The sequence below is a fragment of the Schistocerca piceifrons genome, chromosome 3, assembly GCF_021461385.2.
Source record: "Schistocerca piceifrons isolate TAMUIC-IGC-003096 chromosome 3, iqSchPice1.1, whole genome shotgun sequence".
Lineage (NCBI taxonomy): Eukaryota > Metazoa > Arthropoda > Insecta > Orthoptera > Acrididae > Schistocerca > Schistocerca piceifrons.
Genome location: NC_060140.1, coordinates 187697507 through 187721014, shown reverse-complemented (window position 1 = coordinate 187721014; position 23508 = coordinate 187697507). Strand labels below are relative to the sequence as shown.

Below are 23508 nucleotides of genomic sequence, written 5' to 3'. Positions count from 1 at the left end.
GTGCCTGCCCCAAGTAATTGAAACTATCCAGAATGAGATTTTCACTCTGCAGTGGAGTGTGCACTGATGTGAAATGCGCTGATGTGAAACTTCCTGGCAGATTAAAAGTGTGTGCCAGACTGAGACTCGAACTCAGGACCTTTGCCTTTCGCAGGTAAGTGCTCTACCATCTGAGCTACCCAAGCACGACTCACGCCCCGTCCTCACAGCTTTGCTTCTGCCAGTACCTCGTCTCCTACCTTCCAAACTTCACAGAAGCTTTCCTGCGAACCTTGCACAACTAGCACTCCTGAAAGAAAGGATATTGCGGAGACATGGCTTAGCCACAGCCTGGAGGATGTTTCCAGAATGAGATTTTCACTCTGCAGCGGAGTGTGCGCTGATTTGAAACTTCCTGGCAGATTAAAACTGTGTGCCGGATCGAGACTCGAACTCGGGACCTTTGCCTTTCGCGGGCAAGTGCTCTACCGTCTGAGCTACCCAAGCACGACTCACGCCCTGTCCTCACAGCAATATACTATCACAGTGCAACAGAGGGAGTAGTAACATTTTACTACTTTAGTGCTGCGAGGCTGTAGTAACAGGTAGTGTGCAATTATACATATCGGTAAAAATAACAGTAGCTGTGAAACACAATGTATTTTGGTGTTACACAGTGCACACTTACCTGGTGAAGCTAGCAGCAGTTGGGAATTTTATGCAAGTGAGGGAAAAAAGTAGTGTTCCTTCTAGCAGAACACAGGGATCAGCGCGTGGAGATGAGTGCGGGTGAGCTCCAGAAATGTCAGAATGGGATGGTCACCATACGCTGAACTCACGAGGTTATAGTGAGTAGGGACACATGCATCCTGCAATTATTTAAGGGAAAAATGGGAGAACATCATTGCCCAAAGGAGGTGATTGAACCAAAACCTTATTTTTGGGGAGGAGGTCCCCACTGGGTCTATTCAGTGTACGTGACACTATGGTGGTAGCTGGTTGTCATGATCAAGGGAAACTCACCAGGATAAAATATTTAGTTTTGAGACAGTGTACTGCTAACTAACGGGACTAGGTGTGATGTAGTAGCATTTCATTTACAAGTGACCATCACTGGAGTTACTCTACTTAGTGTGACACAGCCAGAGCTGTACTGGCCAGATGAACCACTGCAGATCTTATTCAAACAGAATCTTACCTTTCTTAACGATGCTTGGGAGCTAGGTCTGGACCACTCCTTAAACCAAATGATAGCAGCCGAAGAAGGGCAGATAATTGTGGAATAAATGCTACAGCATGTAGAGCAGTATCAGAATAGGAGAAGTCAAGTAACAATGACTTAAAGTGTCACAATTCCTAGCACATGGTGATTCTTCAAATGTGACTTATTTGATGTAGTACTAATGTATTAGTTTGGAATAGATAAGTTGTGGTAACTATACAGATAAAGAGTATAGTTGTAATCAAAGTAGAGTACTTGGGTGAAGTAAGACCCGTGGGACCAGATCTTCTCCGAGTAGGAAGGCAGTGTAATGGCAGTACCCAGTATTTTTAGGCAAAAGAATTCAATCGTAGGTGACTGAAAGTAGCATGGAGGCCAGTGCGGAGTATTGCAGTAGTAGTGCTGGCTGTCAGCCATGCTATGTCGACATGTTGGGCACAATAACAGATTGGAATTTTTCTTGAACTGTTCCGATTGTAATAATATCTCATCCAACCTCAGTCTTTTATGCTGTTATAAACTAACGAATATCATGAAGAAAATTTCCTCAGAAAAGCCACATCTATCTGTGCAGTTTGGCAAAGAAAAAAGTAGCAATGCACATCTATGGTTAGAAATAAAATATTTAAAAAAATAGTTTCAGGATATCAGCTTCTCCTGTAACGCATAACTGTAACACTGTGCCATTTACTTTTGCACATACATAATTTATGGTATTGTTTTTCATGTTTGACTCATTCTTTCTCTGTCTAGGTTAAAGATTTTGGGCAGATGCGTGCCATCAGTCCAACCATAATGCAAGTTGCACAACCAAAAACATATGGAGGTAAGATTATACTTGTTCCAAACCATATTAATATTTGAATAATGAAATACAACTATAAATAATGGTAGACAATTTATTTTACTTTCATCCCTTGACCATTGTCTTATAGTAATACTGAAAACAAAAAAAATGTCACAAATAGACTGTTATTACGACACTTATGAGACATGCGAATCACAATTTACCTACTTACAGAAATTTAGAGGGATAAATAGTATTCACTACACATTGTTTTACAATCACTTATATGATGCTGTAGTCACAAATTTTTGTGCTGTATTAGAAGGGAGTGCCATGAACAACATACTAAAGATCCCAACTGGTGGGATGTGAGTGTGTGGGGTGGGAATTAAAGGTCACATTTTTATATTTTTTTCGAATGACATGAAAAATGTGGCTTCTAGCAAAAATGATTCCCAGTACAAAATTAAGCTACAATAAATTCCTATAAAAAAGGCCCTATTCATTTTTTTCTATGGGACTAATAATTTGTGCATTGCAGGGGATGGAAAATCACAGATTATTAAAATGAAATCAAACAACCGAAACTCCAGTATTCAGTGGAACAATATTAGAGAAGAAAAGTTGCTATTCACCATATAGTGGAGATGCTGAGTCATGATAGGCACAACAAAAAGATTCACACAGTTATAGCTTTCAACCATTAAGGCCTTTGTCAGCAAGTGACACACACACACACACACACACACACACACACACACAAATGCAACTTGCACACACGTCTGCAGTCTCAGATAACTGAAACCACACTGTGAGCAGCAGCACCAGTGCATGATGGGAGTGGTGACTGGGTGGGGGTAAGGAGGAGGCTGGGGCGGGGAGGAGGAGGAATAGTATGGTGCGGGTGGTGGGCAGAGAAAGTGCTGCAGTTTAGACGGACATTGAGGATGGAGGGATGGCTAAGTAGCGGAAAGGAGAGAAATAAAAACAAAGTAAAAGACTGTGTGTGGTGGTGAAATGACGGTTGCTGGAATGGGAACAGGGAGAGGGTTAGATGGGTGAGGACAGTGACTAACGACAGTTGAGGGCGGGAGGGTTATGGGAACATAGGATTATTGTAGAGAAAGTTCCCACCTGCGCAATTCAGAAAATCTGGTGTTGGTGAGAAGGATCCATATGGCACAGGCTGTAAAGCAGTCATTGTGATGAGGGCTATCATGTTTGGCAGCTTGTTCACTAACAGGGTGGCCCACTTGTTTTTTGGCCACTGTTTGTCGGTAGCCATTCATGCTGATAGACAGCTTGTTGATAGGATGCAGCACAGTGGTTGCAGCTTAGTTTGTAAATCATACGACTGGTTTCACAGGTAGCCCTGCCTTTGATGGGATAGGTGATGTCAGTGACCGGACTGGGGAGGTGGTGATAGAGGGATGTATGGGACAGGTCTTGCATCTAGATGGCCCATGAATAGGTTGGCATAGGATGGTGCCATGCGGACCAACACCTTCAACCTATTACCTTGAACCTATACTCATATATAAAAGATACCAACCATTTCCTCCACCGACTCTCCACAGTTCCTGTCCCTTTACCACACGGTGCCCTGCTCGTCACTATTGATGCCACCTCCCTGTACACTACATTCCTAATGCCCATGGGCTTACTGCTGTTGAACACTACCTTTCCAGATGCCCTATGGATTCCAAACCAACAACCTCCTTCCTACTCACCAGGACCAACTATATCCTCACCCACAATTACTTCTCCTTTGAAGGCATTACCTACAAACAAATCTGGGGTACAGCTATGGGTACCCACATGGCGCCATCCTATGCCAACCTATTCATGGGCCGTCTAGAGGAGTCTTTCCTAAAAACCCAGAATCCTAAATCCCTCACCTGGTTCAGATTCATTGATGACATCTTTGCTATGTGGATTGAAGGTGAGGACATCCTATCCCCATTCCTCCAGAACCTCAACAACTTCTCCCCCATTTGCTTCACCTGGTCCTACTCAACCCAACAAGCCATCTTCCTAGATGTTGACCTCCACCTCAGAGATGGCTAAATCAGTACCTCCATCCATATCAAACCTACTAACCACCAGCAATACCTCCACTTCGACAGCTGCCACCCATTCCATACCAAGAAGTCTCTTCCATACAGCCTAGCCACCTGTGGTCGTTGCATCTGCAGTGACGAGCAGTCCCTCTCAAAATATACCGAGGGTCTCACTGAAGCCTTCACTAACTGTAATTATCCTCTCAACCTTGAACAAATTTCCTATGCCTTATCTTTCCAGTCTCATGCCACCTCCCTAAGTCCCAGAGTGCCAGAGGAACATTCTCCTCTTAACTCAGTACCATCTAGGACTGGAGCAGCTGAATTAGATTCTCCGCCAGGGTGTTGATTACCTCTCATTGTTCCCTGAAATGAGAAATGTCCTGCCCACTATCCTTCCCACCCCTCCTACAATGGTATTCCGCCGTCCACCAAACCTACACAATATACTTGTCCATCCTTACACAACCCCTGCTCCCAATCCCTTACCTCATGGCTCATACCCCTGTAATATATCTAGAGGTCAAGACCTGTCCCATACATCCTCCTACCACCACCTACTCCAGTCTGGTCCCTAACGTCACCTATCCCATCAAAGACAGGGCTACCTGTGACACCAGTCATGTGATTTACAAGCTAAGCTGCAACCATTGTGCTGCATTCTATGTAGGCATGACGACCATCAAGCTGTCTGTTAGCATGAATGGCCACCGACAAGCTGTGCCAGAAAACAAGTGGGCCACCCTGTTGCTGAACACGCTGCCAAACATGATGTCCCTCATCTCAATGACTGCTTCACAGCCTGTTCCATATGGATGCTTCCCACCAACACCAGCTTTTCTGAATTGCGTAGGTGGGAACTTTCCCTGCAATACATGCTATGTTCCCGTAACCCTCCTGGCCTCAACTTTCGTTAGTCACTGTCCTCACCCATCTAACCCTCTCCCTGTTCCCATAACAGCACTACACAACCATCATTTCACCGCCACACCCAGTCTTTTACTTTGTTTTTATTTCTCTCCTTTCCACTACTTAGCCCCCCCCACCTTCTCTCCTGCCCTCCGTCTAAACTGCAGCACTTTTTCTGTCCACCACCCCCACCATACTATCATACTATCCCTCCTCCTCCCTGTCGCAGCCACCACCTTATCCTCACCCAGTCGCCACTTCCATCATGCACTGGTGCTGCTGCTCGCAGTGCGGTTTCAGTTATCTGAGACTGCAGACATGTGTGCAACTTGTGTGTGTGTGTGTGTGTGTGTGTGTGTGTGTGTGTGTGTGTGTGTGTGTGTGTGTGTTGCTGACAAAGGCCTCAATGGCCGAAAGCTCTAATTGTGTGAATCTTTTCGTTGTGCTTATCATGACTCGGCATCTCTGCTAGATGGTGAGTAGCAACTTTCCTTCTCTAATATTATTAAAATGGTGTTTTAATAGTATTAATTATTGTTTATTGTCAAATGAAGTGGGTTAAGAACAAATACTAAATATGTGTGCCACATCTAAGTGCAGTAGAATAATGTTAAGGGATAAATTGTGTTAAGGGGATGTGACAGGCAGGGAAGAGAGAGGATAGAGGAGGCCAGATGTGTGATTAAATACATGGTGAATGGTGCCAGATTGTGGTCATACATTTCCCTCCTTCGTAGGTCTGTAAGCTGAAGTGTGAGCAGACAATTTTCTGCTCGCTCCCTCCACTGTCTCTCAAGTAGTAACTGTGGGATGTTTCACAAAGTTATATTTGACCCTTCCACAGTTCACCATATGAGTCACTGCCTACACAGTTCGCAGATATGCTGGGGGGTCTTCATTTTATACTGTGTTAATACTACATAGAATACAAATATTATTTACTAATAATAGTAAGGTAAGAACACATTTGGCTATATTCTACGTAAATCTCTGCACACTGTTCTACACTGCTGGAAGGAAAACTAATCTTAAGTCTTCATTTATGGCAGTTGTAGCATTCTTCTGGGAAAGATATTAGGAAGAACTCTGCACTAACACCTGGGAAAAACGACTTCACCCAACACATGTGGTGCTTGCTTTTCAGTTTATGGACAGACTTCACCTTCCCATATCTTGTATAGTTGTCTTATGTGAGTAGAGAAAGTAACTTCACTGAGCTTATGATTATATAGTTATTTACAGTTTATTAAGAGAATATGTATTTGTAGTTGTTAAGTGAACCATGTAAACCATGTAAAAATGTTCAACAGCTCGAGGTGTCAGCTCTCTACCACACTGAAGTGCCTGGCTGAAGTGTAATGTGCTGTCAGTACGTATTGGACAACATTGATTTCATTGTCTCCAGTACCAAAGGCTCGACTACGTTTCACAGCTTGAGGGTTATCAAATGCTTCATCTCAGCCTCAGCTCTCCCAACTTCTTAACTAAGAGGCTCAGCAGCTCAAATTATCAACTGCAGCAGAGGTACTTCACCTAGGTGTTATGGAACTTCAGATATTTGAACATAAGTCAAGCAAAGCACGTAGCAGATTATTATTCTAGACCTGAATATGATCATTCCCTTTCCATCAAACATATTCACACCCAGTGTGGGTGTGTGGTAAGTAGCTCTACGCAGTACAGCCCACTGTACAAGTACCAGCAATTCCTGAATGGCTGAGATTTATGCATCCTACCAGTAACACAATCAATGGTAAGAGAGGTGCAGTAACTTTCTGGACATTATTATTTCACCACTAAGTGACTTCAACAGTTACATGGCTTTGCATTATGCTGTCATCAATAGACGGCAACAAGGTGCCGCATTTACCATTCCAGTGCCTTGCTCACCAACAGTACTTTAGGTCATTGACACATCATACTTACAAATTAAATACTTCTCAATCATTTTTATAAGAACATATTTTACATAAAGGCTCACTTAGCAACTGTGAATAAATACTCACTTAATAAACTGAAAATAACTCCACTCTTCAAACACAAGCTCAGTGAAGTTATTTTGTTTACTCACATAAGAGACCTATGCATGAAATGCTGGGGAGGTGTAGTCTGTAAACTGAAAAGTGAGCAGCACTCATAGTGGGTGAAGTTGCCTCTTCCAGAGGAATGCTTCAACTGATTTTCAGGATGACTAAGAGTCAGTTTCCCCTCTAGCAATATAGAACATTGTGCAGAGATTTATGTAGAATCTGTCCATATGCATTTCTTGCATTAGTAATAGTATCTCATATCTTGATTTCATGTAGTACTGACACACTTTGTGGAGAACAAAGAAATCCCAGTAAACAATTTGTCCTTTATCATAGTTACTGCACTTAAGTGTGATACACACATTTAATATTTATTGTTAACCTACTTCCCTGCAAAGTGGAAGCTATTAGTCCTAGAGAGAAAATGAATGGGACATTTTTTTGTAGGAAATTTAATGTACTTTAATTCTGTAAAAGGAAACATTTCTGATAGAACCCATGATTTTTAAGTTATTCAACAAAAGCTTAAAAAAGGGACCCTTAAACAGCCCTCTCACCCCATGGTCACATCCCACCAGTTGGGAATTTCAGTATGTTGTTTGTGGCCCACTCCTACCACTGAAAAAAAATATATTTCCCCTATTCAACCATTTTTTATCATTGTTGACCAGGCTAATGTATATTTTTTCAAGGATAACAGTATTATGAAAAAGATAGTTGCTCCTCACCATACAGTGGAGATGGTAAGTCGCAGGTAGGCACAACAAAAAGGCAAGGAAACTGAGCTTTCGGCCATCAAGGCCTTTGTCGAAAACACACACACACACACACACACACACACACACACACACACACACATGACCACAGTCTGTGGGAGCTGAAGCCAGGCAGGATAGGTGAAACAAAGGTATTGTCAACGTAGATAAACAAAACGTTCAACTGATATTTTTTGAAATTATATTCTTGATTTTCATGTATACTTACATTTAATTTTATTCATGCACATGTCAAATAACATAAATACTTAATAAGTAGTGATAATACATGGAGTTATTTTAGAAAACAGGAAAAATATTTCTTAAACTCTACTCTTTTTGTTCAAGATCCGTAATATTTTTGTACTTTCTTTGCTCGGAGGTTCATGGCCTGGTGTAAGCGTGCAACATAATTGCTTTGTGTACATGCAATGACAGACACCATCAATGGTTGTAATTCATTAAATTTATTCCCATGAGTCTGCTTTGTTGGCGAATATCTAAGAGATCTTATTGTTTCATAATTTTAACAATATGTATGTGGTTTGGAACTTAAATAGGGCAACAACCAATACAGAAGAGTTACATGTTTGCACTTGTTACGGAGCAGTTTAAAGTTATGGTGATTCTCATGTACAACTGTGTTGATGTTATCATAATGCATTACATTCCTCCACGGCAGACTGCCAATGCACAGTATTACTGTTCGTTTTTGGAGCATCACCTGTGACCAGCTTCATGAAAGAAGCGGTGACACTTTCTGCACATCCCACCCATCATTTTGCACAACAATGCGCGTTTGCATACAGCGCAAGCTGTGGCTGCTCTGTTCAGGGGACGGGGAAACTGTACCATCTACAATACTCCTTGGGCTTAAGTCCTTGTGACTTTGATTTGATTTTGAAGATGAAGGAATCACTTCGTAACATTCACTTCAGAACTGTTCCAGAGATTCGACAGGCAGTAGACCGCTCCATTCGCAGCATCAACAGAACAGGCTCTGCTAACAGTATACTATGCCTTCCACATCGCTGGCAACGGGCTCTACACAACGCTGGTGACTAATTTGAAGGACAGTAACAAGCACAAATATGTAACTCTTTTGTATCGGTCGTGAATAAATAGTTGACACTATTTAAGTTCCAACCTTTGTGTATCTGTATGTAATACCAACAAAGTTTTCTGTAAAATTTATGATGAATGTTGACCCCATAACCTTCTATTTTGTCATTGTCATCGTCTTTAGGAGTATGTCCATGTTTTACATGAATGTTTCATCCACACTTTTGACATGTATGAGCACTGCTGGCTTCTGTCAAGCAGATGCAGCAGGTATCAGGAAAAGAAAGATTTTCGGTAACCAAAGAAATGGAGACTCTTCGATAGCCATGGCTTCATCACTGTTTTGGTTTCCTCCATCATGGATTGCATTCTCATATATGTCTTCTGCTCAGAGCTGTGCCTCGTGCATTGGTTCATCTCTTCTTTCTTTTTGCTGTTGTGTTGTTTTTTCAAGACCTTTCTCAGTCTCTACATCGTGTAAAACATCAGCAGGCAGGGATGACACCGAGCGACCTACTCTACCTTTGCAGCCAAACAGAGCTTCGAATGGTGACCTGGTAAACCCAGAATAAAAAGCTTTGTTTTTCATGAGCTGGATGAACTGCAAACTGTTACTCCTGCAGCTAGTTGTTTTCTTCTTATATCCAAGCACACAGCATATTCTCAATGCCCTGGTTTACTCTGTCAATGCTCTCCTGACTTTGTAAGTGGCACAACTTACCATGACTGATATTCAAGGAGGGCCAATAATCCTTTAAGCCTAGTTTACACGACGACACTAGGTTGCAGGCAACTATGCTACCAGCCACTGCGCATGCGCGCCGTGCGTTTGAGCAACTCGGTGAAACTAAACACTTTCGGTGTTTTCCAACTTCGGCAACACTAGTTGCATGAGTTTTGAGGTTATGAGTGTTGATAGAGTGCAGACAAACTGAAATATGAAATGGGGAATGGAGGATAATGTTCGCTTTTTGGATATCTATGCTTTCCATAGGTGTTTGTGTGATTTCAGTTATTGCTGCTCCTGATACCTTCATGTGCGATCAGAACATAGATGGTTTGACAGTATCTGAGCTCCAAGGCAAAATTTATTGGGTTAGGAGTACATACACAACTGAAATAAGAAAAATACAAGTCAGTAATTCTACATGTGGCAATGCTCTCGTCTACAAGACTAAAATCCCATCTTTTGAGTTGGTCAGCTCTTTGTTAAAGAATATTGTTGACAGGAGAGGATGCTACACAAATCAAGAAGCTGCATTCTTTATTCAATATTCATCTATTTAAAATGTCGCAGCAGTGATCCCCATTCACACATGTTAGAATTTTGAAATAATGTCACTGTACAGATCTGTTTTTAAGAGAGTAGTTTGCACACCATTCTCTTCTTAATGTGGCCTGCTTTGAATAATTATTGCTGTTAATGTTAACAATTATTACTGTTAATATTAATAATTATTGATGTTAGTGAAAAAGCATCGTCACCAACTAAAACCACATCTTATAACATGCTGAGTGTTCTCGATGATAATGCACATAATATGGTATGTAATTTCAGTTCTGGCAACAGTGCTTCATGTATTACAGTATCTTTACTCCTTATCACATAATTAACTCTACTTAGAAGAAATGTGAACACTTCTGGTGACATTCTAAGATAATTGAAAGAACTTCTTGGGTCTTCCGTTATAAATTATTTCCGCAAGGATGCTGAGTAACTTCAGTCATGAATCTAAACACATTTCTTATTTTTTTTTTCTTATGTACCGATTCCACCCAACTAGATTTAACTCCACCACAACTCGTGCGACTTGCAGCTGCCAAAACTTTCATTTCAGACGCGACACAGAGACCTTCAAAACGACGAAACTGAAGTGTATACTGGTGGTGTCATGTCTACAGTCAAACATGGAACCATTTGCTTGCAACTCATTCCTCCCAATGAGTGGCGCAACCCTCTGTCGTCATGTAAATTTGGCTTTAGGCTCCTTACCACATTTTATGCAAATTCCCTGCATTTATTCTACTGTAGAGTCATTGGAGCAGCAAGCAACATAAATATGTTGATGAGGTTGCAGTCTACTTCTTCCACTCTGTTTGATTTCAGATCCCTGAGAACTACAAACTTAGTGAGATGAGATGATCTTGGTAGACCATTATAAATGTGTACTTTCTATCAGGATGGGACTAAAAATCAATGCGTTTGAAAAAAAAAAAACATTGGCTTGACCACAACACCTCTTTCAAAACAACTTTTTTCTTCTACTGGCTAGGCTCACGGAGTAGAATGCACAGCTCAGTATCATGAAGGGTAGTGTTCTTACAGGTGGGTGAACGTTCTTTCAACATCCTGTTCCACCCACAGTGACCAATAGCCAGATGGGCCTTATGTGACATAAAATTGAATAGTACTCATAGCTTCTGTAACGTGATAGACCAACATAGTCTAGTTCTCAATCGTCACTATGTCACAGTGTTTCTTAGCAGCCAGTAGTCCTGTGGCTCCTTCTTCATGGTTGTCTTAGCCTTTTTCACGTTATAAACTAACTTTTGGTAACTGGTTTTGGTCCAGAAAACACAATTTTTAGCAGCATTGGCTCTTACTTAGGATATTTCATTATAGAACTATTGTTGTGTGTTCAGCATGGTGTGATTACTGTCTTGGCACTACACTCCCTTGTGACATGACAATACAAGAACAGGGGGAAAAGATGACAGGAGAGCATCTGTGGAACTTCAGCTGAATGCTATACACTGGAGACCTATTATGGTGATATCCACAGCATGATGATTGAATGTCGTACTACAATACAATGTTTTCACAGCCATTAAAACAAAGACCCAAATGCCACTGCAAACAGTGGTGGTGGGAAAAAATGGCTGGATTAGACATATGTACTTTCCCAGCTGACTATCCAGTAAAGTATCCAATGCCAAGGCAACGTAAAGTATCTATTTTTCATCCTTTTATGTTCAATTTTAGGCATTCTATAGAACACTGGGTTTCACATAAAGCTGGTTTATATCAATGACCTATAATCTCAAAATTACCAGATTCCAAGTTTGTTTTGTTTGCTTATGATACAAACATTGCAATAACTGGCAAATCAAGTATAATCTAACAAAGCTCAGTTAGTAAAATTTTCATGGATGTTAATAAATGATTCCTAGCCAGTTTGTGTTACTAAACTTTGAAAAAATGCACGGTATACAGTTTAGAAGTTGTACGATATTTGACCTTCATGTACGTCTAAAAAATTACGACAGTCACATATCCCTAGAATATGATGACAGCCATATAGAAGAAGTTGAGAGTGTTCAATTCTTGGGATTACAATATGAGAATAAATTCAACTATGGTGATCATACTACAGAACTTTGAAGCTCTTAATCAAATCTCTATTTGCAGTATGGATGTTGTCAGAGATAGGTGATGTAAAATAAAAAAAGGCCACCACACTTTGCTTACTTTGATTCCATAATGTCATATGGGATCATTTTTGAGGTAACTCATCAAGCCAGGCCAAAGTTTTCCAAGTCGAAAATGTGTAATACAAGTTGCTTGTGGTGTGAACTCAACAACATCCAGCAGGGACCTGCTTAAGCAACTAGGGTTACTAACTACCACTTCCCAGTATGTAAGAGGTGTTCAAAAAATTTCTGTTTGAAGGCTGTACAGTCCACAATTGGTCTGCCAATGAGGTAAAATCCCCATGAGCATTTAGGTAATCATCTCACCGATGCACCAAGTTGAAGATACCCATTCGGTAAAACATTGTGTCCTCCTGTATGGTAAAGCCCGTAACCACCTGCTACAAAATCTTCATCCAACAGGAACCATTGACTCTTCAAGGCTTTGTTTAAGGGACCAAAAGTGTGGTAATTGACTTGGAAGGGATCAGGACTGTAGGGCGGGTGCTTGAGTGTGTCCCTCTTGAGTTGGTGTAACTTTGCATCATGACGTTTGCGATATGGTGAGTGCTTTGTTATAAACAGCATGGAACTTAGCGCACCACTCCACAACTATGGTTTTCAGCAGACATGCTACCCATACACATTCTACATTCTATGACGGATGTCTACTGGTGTTTGCCATTTGGCAGACAAGAAAAGAATAACAGCATGTTGGTCCTGTTTGGATGCATTCGGTAATAATATGCCACAGTTCACGTTTCCGCATTTACCGTGTGCACATCAGAAGGATGCAAATGCCCCACTAACCCTTGCCTACATTTCGGTGCTTGCATAACTGCATCAGAATCAGGCTACATTGCATATACTCTGTAGCAACACCCTCAAATGGGAACTTTTTTTATCACCCCTTACATTTATTCCTTAATTTAATTTGTCATTAAAAATTTCTCTCTTCTACAAACCTACATCACAGTACATGGAATCAATACTGTAAATAAGACTAATCTTCACAAAGATTTAAAGTTGCGTATTATGGTCCAGAAAGGTGTCCATTATGCTGGATCACACATTTTCAATAACTTTCCAGCAGCCATAAAAAATTTAACTAGTAATAAAGTTCAGTTTATGAGCAGCCTGAAGGCTTTGCTGGTGCCCAACTCTTACTCCATTGATGAATTTCTTGGCAGAACTGATTGATGTTTCTGTGTTATCAACAATATCTAATAATGCGAGTATTACATGAATCTGACGTCTGTAAAAATTCAGTGTGGTAATGTGATCAGTGTATATAAACGTTGTAAAATCAGTTTTCTGTGTGATGATGCACGGCTACAATAGCCTTAGAATTATTATAAGCACTCAGTGTATTGAAGATTTACATGTTTTGTGACATCCATGAGCAACATTTCACTGGAGACCTGTGGAAGGTAAACATTCCTTGCATATTCATGTTTTCTGACATGTTCTGCCTCCTGGTGGATTTTCTCACTACAGATATATTGGAACAAAAAGTACATTTAATGTAATATAATCATCTAACAGAGTTACAAGCAACTCCTGAGTAAAGCCTGTCTTTTGAATTAGGTATAGTTCTTTCTTTCTACAGATCTTTCAAATTCTCTACAGTTCTTTCTTCCTAGCAAAAGTTACTATAAAAGCAAAATTTATCCATACCCCGTACTTGCTTTTGATTAATTCTACCTTTGTTAGTTTTAGGGTAAATAAGACTCAGAGTAATACAGAAATGTGTTTAAAAAGGAGATAAATTTTGTATCTGCACTACCTGCTTTTAAAATCTCCTTCCAACATTCTTTCCATAATTTACTTCTAAAAATTGTGATTAAGCTATTTTTTATGATTCTGTGATATAAAACTTTACTCCTATGTTCTAGACCCAGCTAGTCAGCATATTTTATTGTCAATATTTGACCACCATTGCCAGATACTGCTTTTACATCTAAATTATTGAAGGTAGTAGGATGTGAGTTTAATTTAACTCATCAGGCTCTTTGGACTTTGATAGCCTAAGCTACTTGGTCACATAATGAATAACTACCTACTTAATTGAAAACTGACAAAAAATAATAATAAAAATTTAAACAGTAGAAATGTTCGCTGGCTGCAGTGGCCAAGCGGTGCTAGGCGCTTCTGTCCAGAACCGCACGACTGCTATGGTCGCAGGTTCGAATCCTGCCTCGGGCATGGATGTGTGTGATGTCCTTAGGTTAGTAAGGTTTAAGTAGTTCTAAGTTCCTCCGATATTAAGCCCCATAGTGCTCAGAGACATTTGAACCTATAAATGTTCGTTTGTCCTGTATGCATTTGTACACCACTCAAGCAACTGTAATGAAACTGTGATGAGCTTCTGTCCCTTCACTCACAAAGATCCCTGAATTATATTTATATGCAGACCTACACGGGATGAATGAAAGAATTTTTGTTATCTGGACAATCATCTTTGGAGCATCATGTCCTTTTAAAGACATGCTGCTGGATGTAATCTTTTGAATGGCAAAAGAGAGAATTACCATGTACAGACACTTTAATTCGGTTGGTTCAAGTCACACCACATCAGATTGCTCAAGACATCTCAGCAGAAATACCAGATGCCTACACTGGTCCAGACTTACTTTAATTTATCACCATAAACATGATTCATGGTTCAGGTGGCTTATTTAACAACAGTTCACCATGCTGATTGGAAATGCAAAAGACAATTTCCAAGATACTTTCCAAGACTTACCACTGAAATGACAGATATCCACTGTATTGTCAACAGTGAACTGACGATGGCAGTGAATCTATCACTTTAAAAGTACAAAACAATGATATTGGAGTGAATAATCATTGGGCTGTACTGTATTCACCATTACTCTTGAAAACATACAAAGCACATATTAGTGTTGAGAATCACAATTCGGTGAAATTGATTGAGTAGATTTGAAAATATGTGAGTGAAGGAAGCTATCTGGCAGTTTTGAAGTAGGAATTGCAACAGCATCCGTCAGTAAGATCAACCAATAACAACTGGGATGCTACGTTATTAGCATCAGTGGAGCGGTATAACATAGTTTATCATTTCCAATCCATGAAGAACTTCCAACAGTTGTTCTCTTGGCAGTGGACCTTGAAAATGGACAGCACATGTACTTCACAACAGAAAATGCTAATGCAAGAGCATGGACGTCACTGCCAACAATGTTAACTGCATTTTTCTCATTGTGCAGGAATTATATGTTTGCTAATACACTACGTAACTCTGAAGTGTCAACGTACTATGCATGGACTGCATCATTGAACAACTCAAAGTCACAAACAAGGTAAAGGATTTGTGGGATGTCCCAATTTATATTTGACCAACATATTAGGCCATTTGCACAGTATTCACCTGAAATGGTACAGAATCCTTTCACATTTACTTGCAATTACTGTTAATCAGTGTATGTTAGCCAACGTCCTTCTAATAATTGAGAGCAGTAAATTGTTAGGTATGTGCCACTTATTGTGAAGCTTTCCAAGAGTTAAATCTTCTTGAAAATGTGCACATTGGGAGACTTCACTTGCTGATACATTGAATACTGCTCAATCAGAGCAAATACAGCCATCATTTGCAGTTGCATTGACAGTGTGCTTCCCATCCGATCCAAAAAATATGTGGGAAAAATAGAAAGACTACATGAGTGAAAATATCCTACATGGTTTCTGTGGTACAAATCAGAATCTGAACTTTTGAGCACACACAGATCATTATATAATGAGGCTTTGTTTGTGATTGAGGACATGTGCATGGAATATCTAACAAAACACTGGTACACTTGTGAATGACTGTGCTGAATAACTCTCCAAATGACCTTTTTGATTGTGATTTACAATGAGAAACACACTTTGATGTCAATGAATTGGGTACACTTATTCAAACATATCTTCCAAAGAATGCATATCATATGACAGAATTATGCATGCAATTATAGGCCAAAGTGGCCGACTGTTTTTTCTAAATGTGCCCAGAGACACACTCCAAACTTTTATCTTTTCATTTATTTTTTTAACCATATGATCACAAAAAAAAATATTGCACTGACACCCACATCATCTGGAATTGCAGCATCTCTTTTGAATGGTGGCGAAATAGAGGATGTAGCACTGAAATTGCTGTCGAAGATGCAAATCATTGAGAAACCAACTTGTAACAGGTTGCAGTATTCCTAATCATGTCAACTCATTGATGGGTGATATACTATGTTGCACAAAAATACGTTGGAAGAGCTTCGTCGTACATTCAAAGATTTAAGAGTAAATGAACAACTCTTTGGTGTTGAGGGAACTCTGATGACCCAACAGTATGTCATGGACATCCCATGTCTTCAGGTGCTCTGTCTCATGGACATTATCAGGATGCCAATTTTCATCAGGACGGTGCTCTTCCACATATGGCATGTGTGTCTATGAATTGTGTGAATAATGCTGAGTTATTCACATGGGGCCAGCAAGATCCTCATATCTGTCCCAGATAAAATGTTTAGGACCAACTCTGTCCCAGTGCTAGTATCCAGGATATCAAGGACTACTTACAGCATTTGTGGACCAGCCTGTCTCAGAAGAGGATACAATTTTTTTATGAAAGGACTTCCAACTGAATTAGTGCTTACATTCAGGCCTGAGGGTGGTGCAATGTCATACTGATACATAGGCTCATACTGCCATGATCTTTGTAAAGTTCACTCCATATTGTTGTTTTTGAAATAACACCACATACCCTCTCAACCTGTGAAGTTTCATTTTGTATCTTTCTCTGCTTCTGCATGCTTCCCTTTTTCGTCAGGCAGTGTAATTATTTATTTTATTTTATTTTTTTATTGATACTTGTCATATAGAAAAATGTTTTGTAACTATTTCCTAAAGAGTATTTTATTTGTGATTCTGATGATGGTACTTGTTACCAAAAGTTGTAATCATTTTGCAAAGTAAAAGTACAACTGTAGATTTAAGTAAATAAAAAAATATTCTTATTGGGTTTGTCGTTCTTCCAAGCAACAGAGTGCATAGAATACGCTTTGAAATCTTGTGCGGTAAGCTTTCTTTGATCCCTGTTTCTACTGCACATGTTTCAGATTGAAAAAATTCCTTTATTTACTTATTTTAATACTAATTGCCTACCTTAAAAAAGGTGCAGGCAGTAAATATTCTACTTTCAATGGAGACAATTTTTCTTTCTTATTGAGATGAAGACAATGAATCATAAAATCCCACAAGCCAAACCATTTTACCCCTTAAATGACAGGAGGAGTCAGTCCTACTCTGTGTTAACCTGACTCTTAGAGCTATTAAATTGGGACTGCTTACAATACCTCAAAACCAAAACAAACTCAACAGCTTTACTGTTCATTGCTGCAGGTATTGTTAATCAAGACATTATTGATTCTGTCGCCCTAATCCATGTATTATTTCCTGCCTGGCACCTTATCACAATATGATTCTTTTCTTGAAAATTCTTTCATAAAGAACCTTTATCCTCTACCACTTGGCTAAGACAATTACTTTTCTTGAAGAAGTATGGAATTCAGCACTATTTTCTTAATTATTTCTGCTCACACCTCTTCCCTGACTAGTACATAACTACAGATCTTTTGTCCTCTTTCCTACTGCCTCTAACATCAGTGGTTTTCACATGCTAAAATTTAATTTAATCTAATAATTTCTTCTCACAAGTAAAATATTTGACACTGTTGCTGCCACTACATGACAAGTTTCAAGCATTCGTCTTTGCTTCCATTTAATCTTGAAAGCAATTTGCAAAGACATTGATTGAGACCAGACTAAGATATGAAATATATTACACACTGTTAAAAACAGTGTAAGTCTCCAAGTATCCAGTGTTTATAGTAAGCCCTGGTAATGTGGCAGCATGTAAATAATCTAAATGATTCGCTCTGTCACTGAGTGTTGTTTTTGAGCAGATGCAACAGGAGCTTGAGAAGTCAGTCATGGCTGAACATTGCTTGGAGAGTAGGCAAAAGATAAAATTTGAAAAGATGAATGTCTTGGCTCATGCATCATCTTTTGAGGACTCCATTATTAAGAAGGTGGCCAAGATTAGAATAAACTGCAACAATTTCAACCAAGATCAGGAGTACACATTTAATGAGCTACAGGGCAGATTTTAAACACCAAGCAGAAATTAGTATGAGTGCTTGATACTTATAGGGAGTGGGAGCTGCAGTTTCAGACCTGAGTCCAGCCCCTTGCAGCATCTGATATCACTGAATCCCATGACATTTCACAGCTGTCAAGAGTTTACCGACTCGCCTTCTCATGTAATGTCATTTCGTCCCATCTCTGTAAGGTTCCAGACACTGCTACAGCACCTATGTTAGCAGAACTCTGCCCATGTTTCCTTCTGATGACTATGACAGAGACAGGTGTCAGATTGAGAATTTATTTGAAGTGCTGTGACTTGGAAATGGAAAAGGTTTTTCAGCATTCTACATAGACTTTACTCTGAGCATATCATCTATTTGGAAGGATGGTCACTGATAAAGTGTGGCCAAGGCCAACTAGACACCATGTTTCAAGGCCTGCTGCACTCTGTAAGGTAGTTTACTTCACCAGGTTTTCTCAGTTACATAGGTGCAAACTCAACCCAGTTTCACTGGTCCCATTCTGTGATAGTCTCTGTATCTTCTCACTTACCTTCTCCCTTTTGTACCTGTCACATTCCACCTGCTTTCAGGCTGCTACCTGTATCTTTAATTTCCCCTCACACCCTTCCTGTCTGTCTTCTACTCCAGACCAGTTCACTCCCTGAAACATTATCTCTCTCTCTCCCCCCCCCCCCCTCCCTCCCCCCCCCCCATACTCTAAAACCTATTACAGTTTTATTTTTTGAGGGTCAATAACAATTTGTTTATTAAACTACTAACAGAGGTGCATTTGTATTTGAAATTTATCTTACTTTTTTTTCAGAATATTTTGCTTGTGCACACATTTCATGAGGATGTTCTTCCTCAACTTCTTTTGTTGCCCTCACTTTGAAACTAGATAATTTTCAGATACTGTACACATTTAAATATTGTACAGTTCTAATAGACACATAGCCATAACTAGAATTAATGAAGTATTTGTATGGTAACTGCAGATAGCATGACTTCACAAATAAAACACGATGTGGTGTCTGATGATAAAATCTCTATGTATAGAATACAGATTTAAGAGAGAGAGAAAATGAAATACTTATGACTTCTTCAAAATTATTGGTAGTTAGCACTGAAATACTTGTGCAGAGAATAAAGTGAAGCCAAACATATGACATAAAGTGATCTTACCTCTCTACTGCATCTGCACTGTGGATACTGTTTGGTGTTGAGAATTTCCTGTTGGCTGTCAATTGTAGTAACAGAAGTCTTATAGAATTTCCCATTCCTAAAAGTTTGCTTAGACAAATTAATCTGCTTCTTACCCAGCTGCTGAATTGAAAATCGAAACCTTTTAAACCAAAACAAAGTGAGTTATGTTATTACATTCAGTTTCAGTAGATACTCAACTAATGGTGTTGAACTTTCATTGCAGGTAGAAATCTGGGTCTTCAGATGGAAAACACTGTATCTTCACTGCCACAGCAACACACACCTAGTGATGACAGTATTGAAATTATTGATTAGTTGTTTTAAACTAAGATGAATGTGTGTACTTCTATTTGTGTACAAAACTTTTTGTTATACAGTAACTATTATTTATCTGAATTTAGTTTGTACATAAAGGTATAATTTTTTTACATGTGTTTTAAAAAAAAATATTTATGGATTAAATGTGGCTTCTTATGTATTGTTCAGTTATTGATACACTAGGTCATGAAATTTGACTCTGTAATAACAGTGTGTGAAGTATTCGTTGTTTCTCTTGAGAATCACATTTGTTATAGTGTTGCGCAAGAATTGCTGTATGGTCGTTTTCTTTGGGTGATGAGAAAATTTGACACACTAAAACAGTCATTGCATTCCTATTCCCCATTGAATGTACAATATTGGGTGTACATATGTATTGGTTATCTGAAGTACATGAGAAAATGTGTAATTTTGTTTGTGTGTGTATAAATTTATTGGCTATATGAAATAAATTAGAAAATGTGTAATTTTGTTTTTGTAAGTGAGAAACTATCTGTAATATTGGTAAGTTCAGTTTTAATAAATTATTCACAATGTTGTGAATGTGTATGTACCGTGGAGTGAACATTTTATTATGTATACACACCTAGAGGCTGGTAGAGAGTCAGTAAGTGAGAAGAAGGAAGTTAAAGAACAGTACAGATACTGTGTTTTCAAACAGTAATCCAAATAGGTTACTCTCAGAGTATGCTGGTATAATAGCCCTATACTTGACAGTCATGTACAACTGCTCACTCAATGATGGGTCAGCACCTAAACAATGGAAAGTTGCACAGGTCACACCAATACTTCAGAAAGCAAATAGGAGTAATAATCAGAATTACAGTCTCATATCACTGATGTCCCCCCCAAGAACCATGGACCTTGCCATTGGTGGGGAGGCTTGCGTGCCTCAGCGATACAGATATGATACTGTGTGAAGAGTTTGACAGAGCACTGAAAGACCGTAGTCGAAACAAGGCCCCGGAAGTAGACAACATTCCATTAGGACTACTGACGGCCTTGGGAGAGCCAGTCCTGACAAAACTCTACCATCTGGTGAGCAAGATGTATGAAACAGGCGAAATACCCTCAAACTTCAAGAAGAATATAATAATTCCAATCCCAAAGAAAGCAGGTGCTGACAGATGTGAAAATTACCGAACTTCTTTACAGATGAATGGAAAAACTGGTAGAAGCCGACCTCGGGGAAGATCAGTTTGGTTTCCGTAGAAATATTGGAACACGTGAGGCAATACTGACCCTACGACTTATCTTAGAAGCTAGATTAAGGAAAGGCAAACCTACGTTTCTAGCATTTGTAGACTTAGAAAAAGCTTTTGACAATGTTGGCTGGAATACTCTCTTTCAAATTCTGAAGGTGGCAGGGGTAAAATACAGGGAGCGAAAAACTATTTACAATTTGTACAGAAACCAGATGGCAGTTATAAGAGTCGAGGGAAATGAAAGGGAAGCAGTGGTTGGGAAGGGAGTGAGACAGGGTTGTAGCCTCTCCCCGATGTTATTCAATCTGTATATTGAGCAAGCAGTAAAGGAAACAAAAGAAAAATTCGGAGTAGGTATTAAAATCCATGGAGAAGAAATAAAAACTTTGAGGTTCGCCGATGACATTGTAATTCTGTCAGAGACAGCAAAGGATTTAGAAGAGCAGTTGAACGGAATGGATAGTGTCTTGAAAGGAGGATATAAGTTGAACATCAACAAAAGCAAAACGAGGATAATGGAATGTAGTCGAATTAAGTCGGGTGATGTTGAGGGAATCAGATTAGGAAATGAGACACTTAAAGTAGTAAAGGAGTTTTGCTATTTGGGGAGCAAAATAACTGATGTCCCTGTTATTAAATTGACAGCTTCAACAATTCAATTTCTCAGCTCTCTGAAGACCAGCTGTCATAGGTGGCAAAGACTCTTGTCTTTTATATACAGTACAACTACAGAAAAAACCACAAGGTGTGAGGTCTGGTGCCGTGGGAGGCCAAAGCAGTGAAAAAGATCTTGACAACCTCTTCCAATACAATTGGTGTTGGTAAGAAAGTATTGCTTCTCAAGAATACATGAAAATGAAATCATTGGAATCTTTGTGAAGCTGGAGAAACAACCAATTTTGCAGCATGTCCAGATATGACATTTCTGTCACAGTTTCCTCCACAAAAAAAGAAGGGTCCATAAACTTTTGAAGAGAAAAGGCAGAAAACACATTCAGTGTCGGTGCATTTCTTTCACGTATAATGACAATACCAGGATTTTGTGACCTCCAAATCCGTACATTATGGTGCTTTGCTTTACCCCTTTAGATCAAACACTGATTTGTCAAAAAAGGTGAGTCATTCAGAAAAAAGTATCCTGACATATTGTGGAAAATTGAAATGCAAAATTTGTACCTTCTGTTATGGTTGCCAGGGCGCAATTGCTGCAGTATTTGCAATTTGTAAGACTTTATATGCAGGCGCTGTTTCAGAACATGCCACACTGTTTGAGGAAATCAAAGTTCTTGACCTGCCTATCTTTTGGACTTCTGAGGGGTCTGTGTGAACGCATCTCGGATACACGCGACATTTTCATCAGACTTATGTGGTCAACCAGTTCTTTTCCCTTTCCGTAGTGAACTAGTTTACAAGAATTTTGTATGCCAGTCATAAATATGATTTGTAGAAGCGGCTTCGTACTGAATGGATGGCAGAATGCACATTGCACAGTGCAGTTGAAGAATGGATTGCCTTTGCGCAAATTCCAACACACAAAATTCTCTTGTAGTGTAGTTGACATGTTTCGACAAACAAACAGCAGCACAGCTGTGTCAAAATTGTAAACCATACACTTTCCAATGACGTGCAATGTTTTTCTATCTTTTATAGTTTGTCTGTGATAAACAGTGGAAATCTATTCTTTCTTTTTGATTCGTCCTGTACTGTGTTTGAATATCATGAATTACCTCGAAGAAAATGATTTATTAACACACAGTCAGCATAAATTCAGAAAATATTGTTCTTGTCAACCACAACTAGCTTCTAATTTACAGAAAGTAATCGGTAGGGCCTGGATTTTAATGATCCAGAAAACGCCAAGACGCGTGCATTTATGACCTAAAATGATATTAAAAAATACAGTATGACTATATACAAGTCATTCGTGTTGATTTTTTTATACACCCTGTCATACAAAATTCACTTCTGAACAAACTGTGGGTATAGTGCTTATTTTTTTGCTGTTTGAAAGTAACTGTCACATATTTTTGAAATGTGTGCATGTGCCTGAAAAAATCACAAAGTACACTTAAAACAGTAACACATATCCATACAGTTAAACCGTGCTCTTAACTACTACACACGACTTTAAAATAATCCAAAGTATTTAACATGTGGTGCATTTTCAGGATTTCAGTTGTCAAAGAACTATGGGTGTTGCTGAGGATAATTTTGTAACTGGAAAAGCTCTTCTCCACATCACAGGATGTTGCAGGAGCCTGTTTGAAGGCAGTGATGTCACTGAACACCAGCTTTGGGTCATTGTCTTCAAATGTTGTATTTGTAGAAAGACTAACACTAATTTTGCACATTGTAGAATGTCCAGAATTCCACTGGAGAACACTTTGCAATTTTTTGATCACTTTGTCAGCCACATGATCCTGA

The 23508-nt window shown here is 39.3% G+C and overlaps 1 protein-coding gene across 3 annotated transcripts in view; it reads left to right on the top strand.

The window, feature by feature from the left end:
- The window catches only part of LOC124788186 (transcriptional regulator ATRX homolog), a 495869-nt gene extending 475487 nt beyond the window's left edge, over window positions 1-20382 (top strand). For all 3 annotated transcript variants that reach the window (XM_047255347.1, XM_047255346.1, XM_047255348.1), the window contains 2 exons: window positions 1955-2027; window positions 19785-20382. In XM_047255347.1, the coding sequence (XP_047111303.1) occupies window positions 1955-2027; window positions 19785-19876 (165 nt within the window). In that variant the 3' untranslated portion in view covers window positions 19877-20382. The remainder of the gene's footprint in view (window positions 1-1954; window positions 2028-19784) is intronic.
- The last annotated feature ends 3126 nt before the right edge of the window (window positions 20383-23508 follow it).